Source organism: Bos grunniens, chromosome 11 (assembly GCF_055505025.1).
Source record: "Bos grunniens cultivar Pamir isolate PY7600 chromosome 11, Bosgru_T2T1.0, whole genome shotgun sequence".
NCBI classification, from domain to species: Eukaryota; Metazoa; Chordata; class Mammalia; order Artiodactyla; family Bovidae; genus Bos; species Bos grunniens.
In genome coordinates, this window is record NC_141175.1 from 3,436,852 (window position 1) to 3,454,107 (window position 17,256).

General features: G+C 56.1%; 1 protein-coding gene across 5 annotated transcripts in view; it reads right to left on the reverse strand.

The window, feature by feature from the left end:
- The window catches only part of ADAMTS13 (ADAM metallopeptidase with thrombospondin type 1 motif 13), a 33,117-nt gene extending 21,823 nt beyond the window's left edge, over positions 1-11,294 (reverse strand). For 3 of the 5 annotated variants that reach the window (XR_015136089.1, XM_086324223.1, XM_086324222.1), the window contains exons 1-7: positions 11,098-11,294; positions 10,705-10,768; positions 5,841-6,016; positions 3,508-3,591; positions 2,871-2,995; positions 2,604-2,750; positions 230-376 (exon numbers count right to left, since the gene is read on the reverse strand). Coding sequence is in view for 4 of the 5 variants with exons in the window: in XM_086324223.1 (XP_086180349.1) it covers positions 230-376; positions 2,604-2,750; positions 2,871-2,995; positions 3,508-3,591; positions 5,841-6,016; positions 10,705-10,768; positions 11,098-11,190 (836 nt within the window). In the remaining variant the exon portion in view is untranslated. The remainder of the gene's footprint in view (positions 1-229; positions 377-2,603; positions 2,751-2,870; positions 2,996-3,507; positions 3,592-5,840; positions 6,017-10,704; positions 10,769-11,097) is intronic. The other 2 variants (XM_086324224.1, XM_086324225.1) reach the window with 2 other exon arrangements.
- Between the last annotated feature and the right edge of the window lie 5,962 nt (positions 11,295-17,256).

Below are 17,256 nucleotides of genomic sequence, written 5' to 3' on the forward strand. Positions count from 1 at the left end.
CCCCGGGAGGGGGCGGGATGGACGGGTGGGCACCGGAGGTGAGGGCGAGCAAGGCCGAGATGGAGGGGTGCCCCCCGAGACGGGCCGCGAGCCCAAGGAGAGGTGGACTGGGGCCGCGACGGGAGCGGACACGAGCGGAGGGCCGCTGGAGGGCTGGGCCGGGGCGGAGGAGCGGGGCGCGCGGAGCCAGATGCGGGCGTAGGGAGGGGCGGGGCGGGGGCGCGGCTACCTGAGCAGACTCAGCAGCTGCCGGCGGCTGCAGGGGGACCACGCCGGGCCCCCGAGGGCGAGGGCGGGCGCCGCGCCGTCCGAGGCCATCACGTGGCCGCTGGGCCCGCAGCCGCTGCCCGGCACGCCATCGTGCTCCAGGCCGAAGCTGCGGAGGAGGCGGCCCTGAGGGCGGCGTTGACCCTGAGTAACCCACCCACCCTCGACTCCCTCGGCCCAGCGCTCTCGTCGCCCAGGTGGCTCTGGCCTCTTTTAGCCGATACACATCTAAAGGCTTTAGAAACGTGCAGGCCACACTCTTCACGGGGTTTGAAATCTGGGAGGACGGCGCTCCAGGGAGGGCCGTTGAGGCCCTGGTGCTGTTTGCCTTCTTGACCTGGGGTGCATCGGTGGGGTGAACACAGGAAAAACACTGCATTCTGGAGAAGTGGAAAGGTGGGCCTCTGGCCAGGGTTTCTGCTCCCAATGGAAGGCAACGGTTTTCAATTCCTGTTTGTTTCTCCCAACAAGATAGATGGAGGAGGGACTGCCCTAGCAGTCCAGTGGTTGAGAATTATTCATTTTCCAATGCAGTGGAGGGTTGGTCCCCAGCACAGGGGAACTGAGGTTACACATGGTGGGGGGTGGGGGGCACCTAAGAGCCCATGCAACTAAATAAATGAATAAATAAATATTTTTTACAAAAAAGATAGATGGAGGAATTGTGGTGGCTGGGCCGGGGGAGAAGTCAGGCAGAGATGCAGAGAACTGGGGTAAAAGTTGTGGCTGTGGGTAGGAGCCCAGCCTTGTCCTGGGGGGGGCGGAGATGGGAACTCCTCCACGCTGGCAGGAGGCTAACAGGCAGCATGTGGGAGCTGGGGGCTGGTGGGTGAGGAAGTTAGGCACTCACTTTCCACTTTAGGAGTCTCCGGTACTACTTGAATTTTCATAGGAAGCAGGTATTTGCTTTCATAATGAAAAGACTAAAAATCAAAAAAGCAAGACGCCCCCCACTCTTGGTAGACAACACAGAGGAGCGCGCTGCTGCTGCGTTGCTCAGTCGTGTCTGACTCAGCGACCCCGAGCACGGAGGCCCCCAGGCTCCCCTTCAGTCGTGTCCAGCTCTGCACGGCCCCACAGACAGCAGCCCGCCAGGCTTCCCCGTCCCTGGGACTCTCCAGGCAAGAACACTGGAGTGGGCTGCCGTCGCCTTCTCCAGTGCGTGAAAGTGAAAAGTGAGAGTGAAGTCGCTCAGTCGTGTCTGACCCTGTGCGGCCCCACAGACGGTGCCCACCAGGCTTCCCCGTCCCTGGGACTCTCCAGGCAAGAACACTGGAATGGGTTGCCACTGCCTTCTCCAATGCGTGACAGTGAAAAGTGAGAGTGAAGTCGCTCCGTTGTGTCCAAGTCTTAGCGACCCCCATGGACTGCAGCCCACCAGGCTCCTCCGTCCATGGGATTCTCCAGGCAAGAGTACTGGAGTGGGGTGCCATTGCCTTCTCTGACAGAGGAGCACAGAGTTGCCCAAAGAGCGTGTAACAGTCATACGAGGAAAAGTCTGAAAATAACCTAAGTCTAACACTGGGGAATGGATTGAGTAAAATACGTGCATACCAAAAAAAAATCAACATATATTGTAAAAGAACATTTGAGAGAAACGTTTGGGATATATTCTTATATAAAAAGGTTAACTTGGCTTCCCTGGTGGTCCAGCGACTAGAAATCCGCCTGCTGGTGCAGGGGGCATAGGTTCAGCCCCTGGTCCAGGAAGATCCCCCGCGCCTCGGAGCAACTAAGCCGGTGCACCACAGCTACTGAAGCCCAGGACCCCCGGAGTGGGCGCTCCGCAGCAAGAAGCCGCCACAGCAAGAAGCCCGCACGCCACTCCTAGAGCGGAGCCCCCACTCGTAGAAACTAGAGAAAGCCCGAGAGGAGCCATGAAGACCCAGTGCAGCCGAAGATAATTAATTAAAAAAATGGTTACGTGGAAAAAAATTTTTTAAAGGCAGTTAACCAACGTACAGCATAATCCCAATTTTGTGGATGAAAATGATGTGTGTGTGTGTGTAAAGAAAAGATGGATGTTTTCTCCAAGTGGTGGGATTTGGGGTGATTTTTACAGCCTTGTTTTCCTTTACATGAATTTCCTACAATAATCACTTTTTAACTCCTAAGTTTGTTTTGCTTATATTTTGCGGGGGAAAAATGTTTTAATTATTAGGTAATAAAGAAGTATCAGATTTCCAAGCCCTTGCTCCTCACCCTCCCGAGTCCACTGGGTCAAGAGTAGAGGCTCCTCCCACCTGGCTCTTCCTGATACCCCCACCAGCCATGACCTCTCCTCCCCAGGTCATGTCCTTGCCTGGAGCTTGGGGCCAGGGCATGGGGCCCCTTACCTGTGCCCAATCTCATGGGCGATGGTGAGCCCCAGGTCAAAGCCAGTATCCTCAGTGATAAGGCAGCTCCAGGAGGAGGAGCAGGCGCCCCCAAGCTGGGTGACCCCCCGAACCTGCCGGTTACCATCGGGCAATTCCAGGTCAAACCTCAGGAAGAGAGAACAGACACCCGGGGGGCACTGAGGTGCCTGCCCGCCAGCGGGCCACCTTGGCAGAGAACGGGAGCAGCTCCTGGGCAGGTTGGCATGCCTGCGGGGGCTTGGCTACCTGGTGATGTACAGGACCAGGTCAGCATGCCCGGGGTCCGTGTCGTCCTCGGGGTTCACTGTCCTGCTCCATTCACAGACGCTCAGCAGCGACGCGGTGATGTTAGCTGTGATCTCTGGAGCATCCTGGGAGGCCGGCAACAGAGCACACTTTTAGGGGCTCCACCCCAAGCAGGGTGCTGACTGCTGCTGCAGCCTCAGTCCTCATGACAACGCTACTACCATCCCAGGGCACAGAGGAGGGGCCTGGGGCTCAGCAGGGCAGAGCTGGAGCTCAGGGCCAGGGCTGGCAGGCAGGAAGACATCACCCCTGCTGTGCACCCGCTGGAGAAGTGAAGTGCAAGTCGCTCGGCGGTGTCTGACTCTCTGCGACCCCATGGACAATACAGTCCATGGGATTCTCCAGGCCAGAATACTGGAGTGAGTGGCCTTTCCCTTCTCCGGGGGAATCTTTCCGACCCAGGGATCGAACCCAGGTCTCCTGCATTGCAGGCAGATTCTTTACCAGCTGAGCCACCAGGGAAGCCCAAGAACACTGGAGTGGGCAGCCCATCCCTTCTCCAGCAGATCTTATGGACAGAGGTTAAAGACTGCAGAAACAGGTTTACCAGGGACTGGGCTCCCGGCTCAGCACCTACCTCAGGCTGGGTCAGGATGACCATCTTCACCAGGTGAACTCGGAACTGAGCCCCCAGGGATGGGTCCCTCAGCAGCTCTGACCCCTGTGGAAGGGCGGGCAGGAGAGGTGACACATGAGGGCGGCCGCGGCTGACGTCAGGGATCCAGGGGTGGGGGCGGGGTGCCTGGAGAGGATGCTCCATCAGCCTGGGGGGAACCTGAGGTGCTAGTCCTCCAGCTGGAAGCCAGCCATAGAGACAGTCGGTCCTCCGGCCCTCCCTTTGCTCACGGCTCAGGAAGGCCAGCCAACACAGAGAACCCTTGAAACAACAGGATGCAAATAACTGCCATCCATCTAGAACGTTCCTTTCAAACACGGGCTTCCCTGGTGGCTGAGATGGTAAAGAGTCTGCCTGCAATAAGAGACCCAGGTCGTTCCTGGGGTTGGGAAGATCTCCTGAAGAAGGAAATGGCTACCCACTCCAGTATTCTTGCCTGGAAAATCCCATGGCCAGAGGCGCCTGGCAGGCTACAGTCCATGGGGTTGCAAAGAGTTGGAACGACTGAGCGACTTCACTTTCACTCCTCTCGGCCTGGAGCCACCCTGTCCATTCTCATCTCCGTCCAATACCTCTCTTATCTCTGCTCATCTCCACGAGGCAGCTGAGGACCTCCTCCCCCTGCCCTGTGTCTCCTCCCTGGGCACCCCAATGAGAAGGCTCCCCTCCGGGTTCCCGGGCTTCCCATGTGGTACTAGTGGTAAAGAATCCACTTGCCAACGCAGGAGACACAAGAGACGCAGGTTTGATCCCTGGGTGGAGAAGAACCCCTGGAGGAGGAAATGGCAACCCACTCCAGTATGCTTGCCAGGAAAATTCCATGGGCAGAGGAGCCTAGTGGGCTACAGTCCATGGGGTCGCAAAGAGTTGGGCACAACTGAGCAACTGGGCACTCCTGCACCCGGCTCCCGCTCTTCCAGTGCATCTGCCAAGATGCCAGCAAGGCTGTCACCTTGCACAGCGGTTGTTCACGTGAGCTTGTCCTCTAGAGACGTGGCGTCTGGCAGAGGATGTGGCCGCCGCTGGCCTCGGCTGACCTGAGTCTGAGCCAGGCTCTCCCCCTACCTACCTGTGTCCTCAGGATCCTGTTAACTAACCTCAGGGCCCCAGTTCCCTCCTCTGTAAGAGGGAGAGAAAGACTTCCATGGCTGTTGGCAGACTTAGCAACAATGCAGCCGGCACACGGTGGGTGCCCGGCCGTGACGCGGGCCGTTACCACGACCGGCACCCCCTGGGAAGGAGCCAGTCTGCGGTACTACCTGACCACCGCTGGGCCTCATAAAACACGTTGAATGGCCAGAGGAAGCGTGGTTTGATGATCAAATTTCAGTATATTAGACGTAGAGGCACCCCCAAAGCTTGGAAACAAGAGCTTTCAAGTGACTTAGAGGGAATATTTTCCTTCTTGGGGGCTGGGAGCTGGAAACCCAAGATGGCTTGTCCTGGACTTGAGCCAGCTTCTCCAGGGATTGGGACCTTCCTTTTCTCCAAGATAGCTGGGCACACCTGACGCTGGGAACAAGGTGATGCCAAGGACCCCACCTTCTGACGCTGCCCCGACTCCAGGGTCCACTCACCAGGGGAGCAGCTCGGGCCCTGGTGCTGCCAGCAGGGGCATTGCTTTCCCAAGGTTTGTGGAAACTTCCCTGGCTGCCTAGGACACATGTGTCTCTGTGTATTTACAAGCGAATGCGCTCTGGTGTGGCCCGGCTCCAGTGGGAGCGCGATCACCAGCTTTGGGGCCGACTGTGTCTGTGCTGCGTCTTTGTCTCTGAGATAATAATCAGTTGGAACTGTGCGTCCTGCCCCCGCTGTTACCCCAGAAGTCAAGTAAGGGGGAGCCCCTCCCACACGGGGGTGCCGGCAAGAAGGGCGCGGAGAGAGCCCAGCGTGGGGGAGCCCACTACAAGCCAGTGTGAGCTGAGGGGCCCCCAGGTCAAAGGGACATTGGGGGAGCGGCCAGGCTTGTGGGTCCGGAGCACAGGGACCCAGGAGCAAGAAGCTGGGGGTTGCACTCCCCAGTTGAGTGGGGGATAAGAACAGATCGCATCTCTCCCCACCCCAGGACCCTGAGCCTCAAATGTGACCCCAGCCTCGGGCTTACACTGAGTTCGGCCCACCAGATAAGCGAGCCCACTGATGCTGTGCGCAAGCCCCAGGTACAGGGAGCTGTGTCCACGGGCTCCCAAGGACGGGCCAGCGGTGGCCTCCAAGGACCGCCGCCGCCCCCAGACCCCCGAGTCCGCCCCCAGTCCACACTGCCCACAGAGCCCGCTGCCCCGGCCCGCTCTCACCATGTTGAGGTTGGTGAGCACGTAGCGCTCCGTCTCCTCCCCGTGGGTCTGGTGGACGTCAGGACCCACGGCCACCAGCAGCTCCAGGTGCAGGACGTGCCCGGCGGCCCGTCTCCGGAGGCGAGGGGCAGGGGGGTGGCCTGGTGAGGGAGCAGGCAGGGCTGAGAGCCGGGGTCCTGCAAAGCAGGTGAAACGGGGCTCTGGCCACCGGGTCGGCTGACCTCAGGGCCCCGCATGGCCAGGCCTCACCATCCCCTATGCTCGTGGGCTTGGAGACACGGTGGTGGGAAGCCCCCCATGCCATCCACTGTGGGGAGGGGGTAGTTGGCGGGCCCCAGCCTCAGCTTCCTTGCAGGGAACTGCCTCTGGGACAGGGAGACTGAGAGAGCCGTTTGCCAGTTCTTTTCTAATTATTAATCTGCTAAGCATTTATTTAGTTAATTAACTGATGTATAGTAACTTACAATGTGTCAGTTTCAGATGTACAGCACCGTGACGCAGTTACGCGTGTGTGTGAGCGTGTGTGTGCATACGTGTGCATATGTGTATGTGCACGCGTGTGTGCATACGTGTGTGTGCGTGTGTGTGTGTGTGTTCAGTTGTTAAGTCATGTCTGACTCTGCAGCCCCATGGACTGTAGCCTGCCAGGCTCCTCTGTCCATGAGATTTTCCAGGCAAGAATACTGGAGTGAGTTGCCATTTCGTCCTCCAGGAGATCTTCCCGACCAATACATATAACCCAAATCTCTTGTATCTCCTGCGCTGACGGGCAGATTCTTCACCACTGTACCATTTCATATATCAGTTCAGTTCAGTTCAGTCGCTCAGTCGTGTCCGACTCTTTTCGACCCCATGAACTGCAGCACGCCAGGCCTCCCTGTCCATCACCAACTCCCAGAGTTCACCCAGACTCACGTCCATCGAGTCGGTGATGCCATCCAGCCATCTCATCCTCTGTCGTCCCCTTCTCCTCCTGCCCCCAATCCCTCCCAGCATCAGAGTCTTTTCCAATGAGTCAACTATTTGCATGAGGTGGCCAAAGTATTGGAGTTTCAGCTTTAGCATCATTCCTTCCAAAGAACACCCAGGACTGATCTCCTTTAGAATGGACTGATTGGATCTCCTTGCAGTCCAAGGGACTCTCAAGGGTCTTCTCCAACACCACAGTTCAAAAGCATCCATTCTTCTGCACTCAGCTTTCTTCACAGTCCAACTCTCACATCCATACATGACCACAGGAAAAACCAGAGCCTTGACTAGACGGACCTTTGTTGGCAAAGTAATGTCTCTGCTTTTCAATGTGCTATCTAGTTTGGTCATAACTTTCCTTCCAAGGAGTAAGCATCTTTTAATTTCATGACTGCAATCACCATCTGCAGTGATTTTGGAGCCCAAAAAAATAAAGTCTGACACTGCTTCCACTCTTTCCCCATCTATTTGCCAGGAAGTGATGGGACCAGATGCCATGATCTTCGTTTTCTGAATGTTGAGCTTTAAGCCAACTTTTTTACTCTCCACTTTCACTTTCATCAAGAGGCTTTTGAGTTCCTCTTCACTTTCTGCCATAAGGGTGGTGTCATCTGCATATCTGAGGGTATTGATATTTCTCCCAGCAATCTTGATTCCAGCTTGTGCTTCCTCCAGCCTAGAGTTTCTCATGATATACTCTGCATATAAATTAAATAAGCAGGGTGACAATATACAGCCTTGACGTAGTCCTTTTCATATATAGTACTGTGTATATAGCACCCCACTCCAGTACTCTTGCCTGGAAAATCCCATGGACGGCGGAGCCTGGTGGGCTGCAGTCCATGGGATCACTAAGAGTCCAGTACCACTGAGCGACTTCACTTTCACTTTTCACTTTCATGCATTGGAGAAGGAAATGGCAACCCACTCCAGTGTTCTTGCCTGGAGAATCCCAGGGACAGCGGAGCCTGGTGGGCTGCCGTCTATGGGGCCGCACAGAGTCGGACACGACTGAAGCAACTTAGCAGCAGCAGCAGTGTGCATATGTTAATCCCAAACTCCTAATCTACTCGTCCCCTCTGCTCCTTTCCTAACTATAAGCTTGTTTCCGGTGTTGAGCGAGCAGTTCCACGCTGGCCCTCCTGGAGCTGGCTTCTCAGCGCCCGTGGTTTTGCGCCCTCGGACAGCCACCAACTGAGTTAGGACATCTCTGCCGTCCTCGGGTGGGGAGTGGGAGGTGCCAAGCTCTCGCACGTCACTCACGCTATGACTTTTAGAACAGACGGCTCGCCTGGCTCACAGGAGAGAGGTGGCCAGGTCTTGGGAGGATGGCTGTCTCAGGTGGAGATACTTCATTCCACCCTCTGGGCTGGCTAGGCATGCAGGGCAGTGCAAGGCCCAGAAGTCAGCTACTGTGTGGAGTTTACATCCTCTGGCTACCCCAAAGCCCCACTGTGGGCACACTGGAGAACGACGTCACCCCAGGATGGTAAGAAAAGCCCAGGGCCCCACTGTGCTTGCAGCAGACGCAGCCTGGGGAAGGCATGAGCAGGCCTGCGGGCGACAGGGCCGACTCCCACCCTGGCTGTGCCCGGGAGTCCTTGCGTAGGCTTGCAGCGGGCACGGCTCATCTTTGGGCCCCTGGGTTCCCATCTGCTGCATGGGAACTCTCAGCGACCTCTGACCTAGGGCCCAAGGCTCCAAGGCCCACGTCAGTGAACGTGCTTTGTAGACAGTGAATGGCTGTTCAGAGGCGGGAGGTCTGCATGTCCGAGCAGACAGTCTGAGGGCACAGCTGGTGGCCATGTGCCCCCCAGCCTGCCCTGTGGGCTGGCACACCCTGCATGCTCACGAAGGCGGCTCGAGGAGCTCAGCTGTTCTGCATGGCCCCAGGCATCAGGAGAGCTGGGCCCTCCCCCAGAGCCGTCCCTGCCCACAGCCCCCTACCCCTCCCAGGAGCTGTACCTGGAACGGTGGGGGCCCCAGGGGTGGGCCTGTGGGTCAGATGGGGCTGTGCGCCCCCCAGGGATGCACCAGTGCCCGGTGCTGCCTCTTCAATGGCTGGATGTAGAACCTGTCTGCACCCACCAAGATGTCGCCCTCCTGAAGGACAGAGAGCCATCTGGTCTACCAGCCCTTCCCCCTGTGCAGGGAAGGGCCTCAGTGGGCCATCACAGCACCAGGCACGGACAGGCCCTGGGTCTCTCCCAGGGCTCCTCCCCGAGTCCAAGGCCCAAGAGCCCATCTGTGGGAGACAGCAAGGGACCCATGCCCTCTGGGGCTGCACCCACTGACTGCCACCTGCCGCCAGCTCCCACGGCCGGCTTCCCGTTCCCCATCACGTGCTCAGGCTTCAGCCCCCAGATTGCAGGGCCTGGTGAAGACCACAGACAAGGATGGAGGGGTTCTCAAGGGCTGTGCTAGGCCTGCGCTAATGGACAGTGCTGCCTGTCACCAGGTGGACCGCGAGTGCCCTGTCTCGGCCCGGGCTGGACCGCCCAACCTGGGAACCTGGCGGCAGGGGGCGGGGAGCGGGGGGTTGTAATGACATAAATGGCTCTGCTCACTGGGTGACACCGCGTGACGACACGTGACGCCAGTCCCCACAGCCCTCAGGAGGCCGGGGCCGCCTTCACCGCGCCTCAGGGACAGCACAGGTCAGCCGAGGGGCCGGCCCTGGGTCAGCTGGACGAAGGGGTGCAGCTGAGCCCGAGCTCAGCTCTGACTGCAAAGCCCACCCTCTTCCCGTCCCCACGCCCCGGGCCTGCACTCAGCTCTGCCCCTGCTAGCTGGGTGGCCCTAGGGAACTCAGCGGCTCCTCTGAGCCTCCAAGGAGCAGGCCCTCACTGGGTCAGAGTCTGGCAAAGATCCAAGCGGTCTTGCTCTCGCATCTGGGGGCTGGGGGACACATCTGCCCCATGGTGTCCCCCCAGCCAGCCCGGGCGCCCACTCACCATGAGGCCCGAGCCGTAGGTGAGCCTGGCTGCTGTGTCCGGGGGCAGCAGGGCCCAGCCTCCTGTGAGGCAGGGGTGGGGAGGCCCCCTCAGCAGCCGCAGGGAGGCACTGACTGCGCGCTCGCTGGCGAAGGAGGCAGCCAGCAGGCCCAGCTCAGGCTGGAAGCGGAAGGAGAGGAGCCAGCCCAGGGCTGCCAGGGAGCAGCGTGGGTCCCTGCACGGCCTGGCCTCGTCCTCGTCCTCACAGGCGCAGGCCAGGGGGGCCACATCGAACGGGGGCACCACGGGAGACAGGAGGCCCCGTGCTCACCCCTGCTCAGCCCTCCGGGTCCTCTCGGGGGTCCCCGCTGGCCCACAAGCCCGGCCCCATGCACCTGACCCCGACCCCAGAGCAGTCACGAGTGGGACACCCCTCACTCTCTGCTTGCCCTGCCCCTGGCCCCTACCAGCTCTGGATCAAAGTCCCCAGTGGTCCTCGTCAGAAAGGGGGCTGGCACCACAGAGAGGCCCCCAGAGGTGGCCCAGGAACAGCGGGAAGAGGCTCTGGCCGGAGCGCGACCCAGTGCCCGTCTTGCTTCTCACAGAAAACATAAATGTTTACATCCTGGCCAGAAACCCACAAGACTTCCTGAGCTGGTCGGCCCAGGCTAGGCGCCGGGCCGGGAGAGACCAGCTAATGAGTGACCATGGCCTTGAGCGAGATACCGAGGAGACTCCCAGGGTCAGAACCCCAGCTCGCCTGGAACACCCGGACAAGTCTTTATCAACTTGGCAGAGAGGACCAGAATTAATTAAGAGCGACAGCGGCACCTCTAACCTCCTCCCAGCAGAGCCTCCAAAAAGCCGGGCCCCCTGACTCAATGGTGAGACACCCCTGCCTCCCCGGACCCCCGTGGGCTCTGAGAAACCTCCCTTGCAAGGGGGCCCGCCAGGACGTGTACCTTCAAAGGCAGCATCAGGGCCAAAGTAAGAGGTCATGTCCGCTGGCTCCAGGGCCTGCAGAAACTGCCGTGAGACAGAGAGACAGCGCTGAGGAGTGGGGAGACACGGGGCAGGGACAGGGGGAGCAGGCCGAGGGGCGAGAGAGGGGCTCTGGACGGAGCGGGGTGGGGGGACGGCATCTGCCCTCACCATCGGGTGTGCAGCACTGAGGCCAACTCCATCTCCAGGGAGCCCACTTTTCCCCTGAACCCCGAGTTCAGACTTCCTCCCCCTCTGCCCAAACGCTGTTGGGCGCCCCCTTGCCCCCCAGGGAACCCAGCCCTAAGCCCCAGAAGAGTCTGGATTCCCAGCTCCCAGGTTCCCCAGCACCACGGCCTCATGGGCCCACCCACCTGCCGGGGATCAGGGAGTGCCCAGCAGCTCAGGAAGAAGAGCGCAGAAGTGAGGGTCCCCCGCACGCCTCTCCCCTGTGCAGAGGGAGCCATGCTGCCTGCGAGGATCTGCAGGAATCCTGGAGTGCCGGCAGGCGGGCCGAGGGGCTGGACCAGGAGGCTGGGTTTACTCGCGGGCGCTTCCTCCCAGGGCAGGCGCTGGGGTCTGGGCGGCCTGCTGGCTCCTCCTGGCTGTGCGCGGAGCTGGCTCTGACTCAGAGGACTGCCACCCAGCCTGCCCCTGGGAGCCCGGGGCTGGGGTTGGGGATTGGGGAGGGGTGGGATTCATCTCCCAGTGGTGACACACGGGGAGATGAATCCCAGGGACACCCTGCTTTCCGGGACCTATCCCTGCGCTCCCATCATCACCTCATTCCCTCCCTCTCGGCCACTGCCTGGCCTGTGTCTGTACCCGGCGGGCACTCACAGCACTGGGCTGGGGGCACCGGGCACACTCAGCGTCCCAGGCTCCCTGGTCCCCTCCGTTTGCTGGGAGGTTCTCAGGGACGTGTGCCCCACTCCATCCCGCCTCCAGGAGGCCTTCCCCAGCAGGAGGCTAACGAGGGAGGGGTCCCCCCTGGTCCATGCCCACCTCAACCCACTTCGAGTCCCATTACGCTGGAGGCACCTGCCCGTCCATCTGGGCTGGTCCGCTTCCCCTTACAGATGTCAGTAGCGGTCTGAGCCTCTGCCTTTTATCTGCCACGGGCATCCCACCCCAGTGGGTGGTGTTCATGCCCGACTCCACCTCTGGCAGCGCTTCTGAGACCCAAACTGACAACCCATGCTCATCCAGCCATCTCATCAACCTGGGCTGGGATCTGGACTGGGCTCCCCACCTGGCCCCTTGGCTCTCCCTCTCCACTCCCATCTGATGTCCTCACGCCCCAGCTCTGCCCTTAGGATGGCATGTCCACTGAGCCTCCAGGCCTTGTGATTCGTGATCTGGCCCCTGTCAGCCCTCTGCCTGCCTCCCTAGCCCGCCCCCTGTGCTCACAGACCTTTAGCTACCACCACCCCAGCTTGCCTTCCATCCCTCAGACACTTCCAGGGTTCTGTCCCTCCCTCTCACCCTGGGTCTTCACAGTCCAGTTTCAGCCCAAATATCACCTTCTTCATGGCGCCATCTAAATACCCCTGCCCCCAAGAGGGGTGCCACATTTAGAAGAAAAAGTCAGGACAGCAGTGGAATTTTACTTTCAGATAAACAATGGAATTTTTTTTTCTTCTTCTGGTGTAAGGGTGAAAGTAAATGCAAGAAGGCAAAGTAGTTGTCCTGGGATGTCTGACAATTAGCTGAGAAAAGAGAAGCAAAAGACAAAGGAGAAAGGGAAAGATCTATCCAAATGAATGCAGAGTTCCAGAGAAGAGCAAGGAGAGATGAGAAAGTCTTCCTAAGTGAACAATGCAAAGTAATGAAAGAAAACGGTAGAAACGGAAAGACTAGAGATCTCCTCAAGAAAATGAGAGATACCAAGGGGACATTTCATGCAAAGATGGACACAATAAAGGACAGAAACAGCAAGGACCTAACAAAAGCAGAAGAGATTAAGAAGACGTGACAAGAATACACAGAAGAACTATATAAAATAGGTCTTCAGTTCAGTGGCTCAGTTGTGTCCGACTCTTTGCAATCCCATGACTGCAGCACGCCAGGCCTCCCTGTCCATCACCAACTCCCGGAGTTTACTTAAACTCATGTCCGTTGAGTCATGATGCCATCCAACCATCTCATGCTCTGTCGTCCCCTTCTCCTCCCATCCTCAATCTTTCCCAGAATCAGGGTCTTTTCAAATGAGTCAGTTCTTAACATCAGGTGGCCAAAGGATTGGACTTTAGCTTCAACATCAGTCCTTCCAATGAACACTCAGGACTGATCTCCTTTAGGATGGACTGGTTGGATCTCCTTGCAGTCCAAGGGACTCTCAAGAGTCTTCTCCAACACCACAGTTCAAAAGCATCAATTCTTTGGTGCTCAGCTTTCTTTAGTCCAACTCTCACATCCATACATGACTACTGGAAAAACCATAGCCTTGACTAGACGGACCTTTGTTGACAAAGTAATGTCTCTGCTTTTCAATATTCTATCTAGGTTGCTCATAACTTTCCTTCCAAGGAACAAGCATCTTTTAATTTCATGGCTGCAGTCACCATCTGCAGTGATTTTGAAGCCCAAAAAATAAAGTTTGACACTGTTTCCACTGTTTCCCCATCTATTTGCCAGGAAGTGATGGGACTGGATGCCACGATCTTAGTTTTCTGAATGTTGAGCTTTAAGCCAACTTTTTCACTCTCCTCTTTCAGTTTAATCAAGAGGCTATTTAGTTCTTCTTCACTTTCTGTCATAAGGGTGGTGTCATCTGCATATCTGAGGTTATTGATACTTCTCCCAGCAACCTTGATTCCAGCTTGTGTTTCATCCAGCCCAGCATTTCTCATGATGTGCTCTGCATATAAGTTAAATAAGCAGGGTGACAATATACAGCCTTGACACACTCCTTTTCCTATTTGGAACCAGTCTGTTGTTCCATGTCCAGTTCTAACTGTTGCTTCCTGACCTACATACAGGTTTCTCAAGAGGCAGGTCAGGTGGTCTGGTATTCCCACCTCTTTCAGAATTTCCCACAGTTTCTTGTGATCCACACAGTCAAAGGCTTTGGCATAGTCAATAAAGCAGAAATAGATGTTTTTCTGGAACTCTCTTGCTTTTTCCATGATCCAGCGGATGTTGGCAATTTGATCTCTGGTTCCTCTGCCTTTTCTAAAACCAGCTTGAACATCTGGAAGTTCATGGTTCACATATTGCTGAAGCCTGGCTTGGAGAATTTTGAGCATTACTTTACTAGCGTGTGAGATGAGTGCAATTGTGCGGTAGTTTGAGCATTCTTTGGCATTGCCTTTTTTTGGGATTGGAATGAAAACTGAGCTTTTCCAGTCCTGTGGCCACTGCTGAGTTTTCCAAATGTGCTGGCATATTGAGTGCAGCACTTTCACAGCATCACCTTTCAGGGTTTGGAATAGCTCCACTGGAATCCCACCACCTCCACTACATCATGGAAAATGCTGGGTTGTATGAGTCACAACCTGGAATCAAGGTTGCCAGGAGAAACATCAAGAACCTCAGGTATGCAGATGACAGCACTCTAACAGCAGAAAATTAAGAGGAACTGAGGGACCTGTTGATGAGGGTGAATGAGGAGAGTGAAAAAGCTGACTTGAAATTCAACGTTCAAAAAACTAAGATTAAAAACACACGTGTACCTCATTGCAGCACTATTTCCAACAGCTAGAACATGGAAGCAAACTCCATGCCCACGGACAGATGGATGGACAAGGAAGCTGTGGATATGTACACAGTGGAATATTACTCAGCCAGCAAAAGGAACACATTTGAGTCAGTTCTGATGAGGTGGATGAAACTAGAACCTGTTAAACGGCTGAAGTGACTCAGAGAGAGAAAGATGAATGTTGTATTCTAACGCACATATACGGAATCTAGAAAAATGGTTCTGAATAATTTATTTGCAGGGCAGCAATGGAGAAATAGACATAGAGAACAGATCTATGGACATGGGGAGAGGGGAGGAGAGGGTGCGATGCATGGAGAGAGTAACAGGGAAACTTACATTACCATATGGAAAATGGGGAGCCAACGGGGATTTGCTGTCTGGCTCAGGAAACTCAAACAGGGGCTCTATGTCAACCCAGAGGGATGGGGTGGGGAGGGGGATGGGAGGGAGGGTCAAAAGGGAGAGGAGAGATGTGTACCTATGGCTGATTCGTGTTGGAGTTTGACAGAAAACAGAAAAATCCTGTAAAGCAATTATTCTTCAATAAAAAAATTAATTAAAAAATAAAACTAAGATTATGGCATCCAGTCCCATCACCCCATGGCAAATAGAAGGGGAAAAAGTGGAAGCAGTGACAGATTTTATTTTCTTCGGCTCCAAAATCACTGTGGATGGTAACTGCAGTCATGAAATTAAAAGACGCTTGTCCTTGGAAGGAAAGCTATGACAAACCTAGATGCTGTATTAAAAAGCAGAGACATCACTTTGCTGACAAAGGTCCATATAGTCAGAGCTATGGTTTTTCCAGTAATCATGTACAGGATGTGAGAGTTGGACCATAAAGAAGTCTGAGCACCAAAGAATTGATGGTTTCAAACTGCGGTGTTGGAGAAGACTCTTGAGAGTCCTTTGGACAGCAAGAAGATCAAACCAGTCAATCCTAAAGGAAATTAACCCTGAATATTCATTGGAAAGACTGATGCTGAAGCTGAAGCTCCAATAATTTGGCAACCTGATGCAAAGAGATGACTCCTTGGAAAAGACCCTGATGTTAGGAAAGATTGAGGGCAAGAGGAGAAGGGGATGACAGAGGATGAGATAGACAGATGGCATCATCAACTCAACAGATATGAGTTTGAGCAAACTCTGGGAGATGGTGTCGGACAGGGTAGCCTGGTGTGCTGTAGTCCATGGGGTTGCAAAAAGCTGGACACGACTTAGCAACTGAACAGTAACAACGATGCTCTCAGGGCTTCCCAGGTGGCTCAGTGACAAAGAATCTGCCTGCCAGGCGGGAGATGTTGTTGGATCCCTGGGTCGAAAGATCCTCTGGAGAAAGAAATGGCAACCCACTCCAGTATTCTTGCCTTGGGAAAGCCCATGGACAAGAGAAACCTGGCGGGCTACCGTCTACGGGGTCACAAGAGTTGGGACACAACCTAGCAACTAAACAAGAAGTATGCCCTCATATTGTAGCTATTATATGGAACATATTATGGTAAAAATTATCCTTTATCTGAAATTCCTGTTTCTCTGGGCGTCCTGCGTGTTCTCTGGCAGCCTTAACCTTCCTCGGTCTCTACCACAGCATTTCATCTTCTCATCTTGGTGGCAGTTGCTAGGATACAAAACTGCTGATTTGGTATCTGAATTTCCCTGAAGGCCCCCCAGCACAGGTACAGAGGCTGGGATGGGAGCTTTGGGGAAACGCAGGCCTGGCCTCCAGGTGTTGTCAGAGCCAGGCAGGAGGTGCGAGTGACATCTCTGTTGTCACATAACATACAACACGCTCACTCCTTGGAAGAAAAGTCATGACCAACCTAGACAGCATATTCAAAAGCAGAGACATTACTTTGCCAAAAAAGGTCCGTCTAGTCAAGGCTATGGTTTTTCCAGTAGTCATGTATGGATGTGAGATTTGGACCATAAAGAAAGCTGAGTGGCGAAGAAGGGATGCTTTTGAACTGTGGTGTTGGAGAAAACTCTTGAGAGTCCCTTGGACTGCAAGGAGATCCAACCAGTCCATCCTAAAGGAGATCAGTCTTGAGTGTTCATTAGAAGGACTGATGCTGAGGCTGAAACTCCAATACTTTGGCCACCTGATGCCAAGAGCTGACTCATTTGAAAAGACCCTGATGCTGGGAAAGATTGAAGGCGGGAGGAGAAGGGGACGACAGAGGACGACATGGTAGGATGGCATCACCGACTCAACGGACATGAGTTTGAGTACACTCCAGGAGTTGGTGATGGACAGGGAGGCCTGGCGTGCTGCAGTCCATGGGGTCGCAAGAGTTGGACACGACTGAGCGACTGAACTGAACTGAACAGACAACACTTGTCCCAGCGCTTTATCCTTGTTATCGGATGCTGCTGGACCGCGGAGAGCCACCTGGGGTCCTCCCTCCCGGCCCTGTGCCTGAGTGTCCCCGCCGCGTAGGCAAGACGGCCAGGGTGGGGACAGCGGCCGGGGGACAGCGGCTCCGCGCCCGCCGCTCCCCGGTCCGGCCGCCCAGCGCCCCCTGGCGGCCGCCTGCAGCTCTCCCCTCCGGCCCGGCCTCGGTGCTACACCAACAGCGGTCCCCCTCGCTCCCCTTCCGGCGCTCGCCTTTCTCGGCCCCGGGCCGGCCCTCAGAGACATCCCGGGCTTCTTCCAACCCGACCCGTGGCCTCCAACCGCGGACGCCGCTCACTAGGGCGGCGGCCCTTCGCCTTAGCAGCCGAGGAGGCCCGCCCTTCTCCCGGCTGTGTGGAACCAGAGGCGAAGGCCCGGTTTCCAGCCCGATTGGGGAGAGAGCGAGCACTTCCCGGAAACCGGCGCCCACGTGAGGGG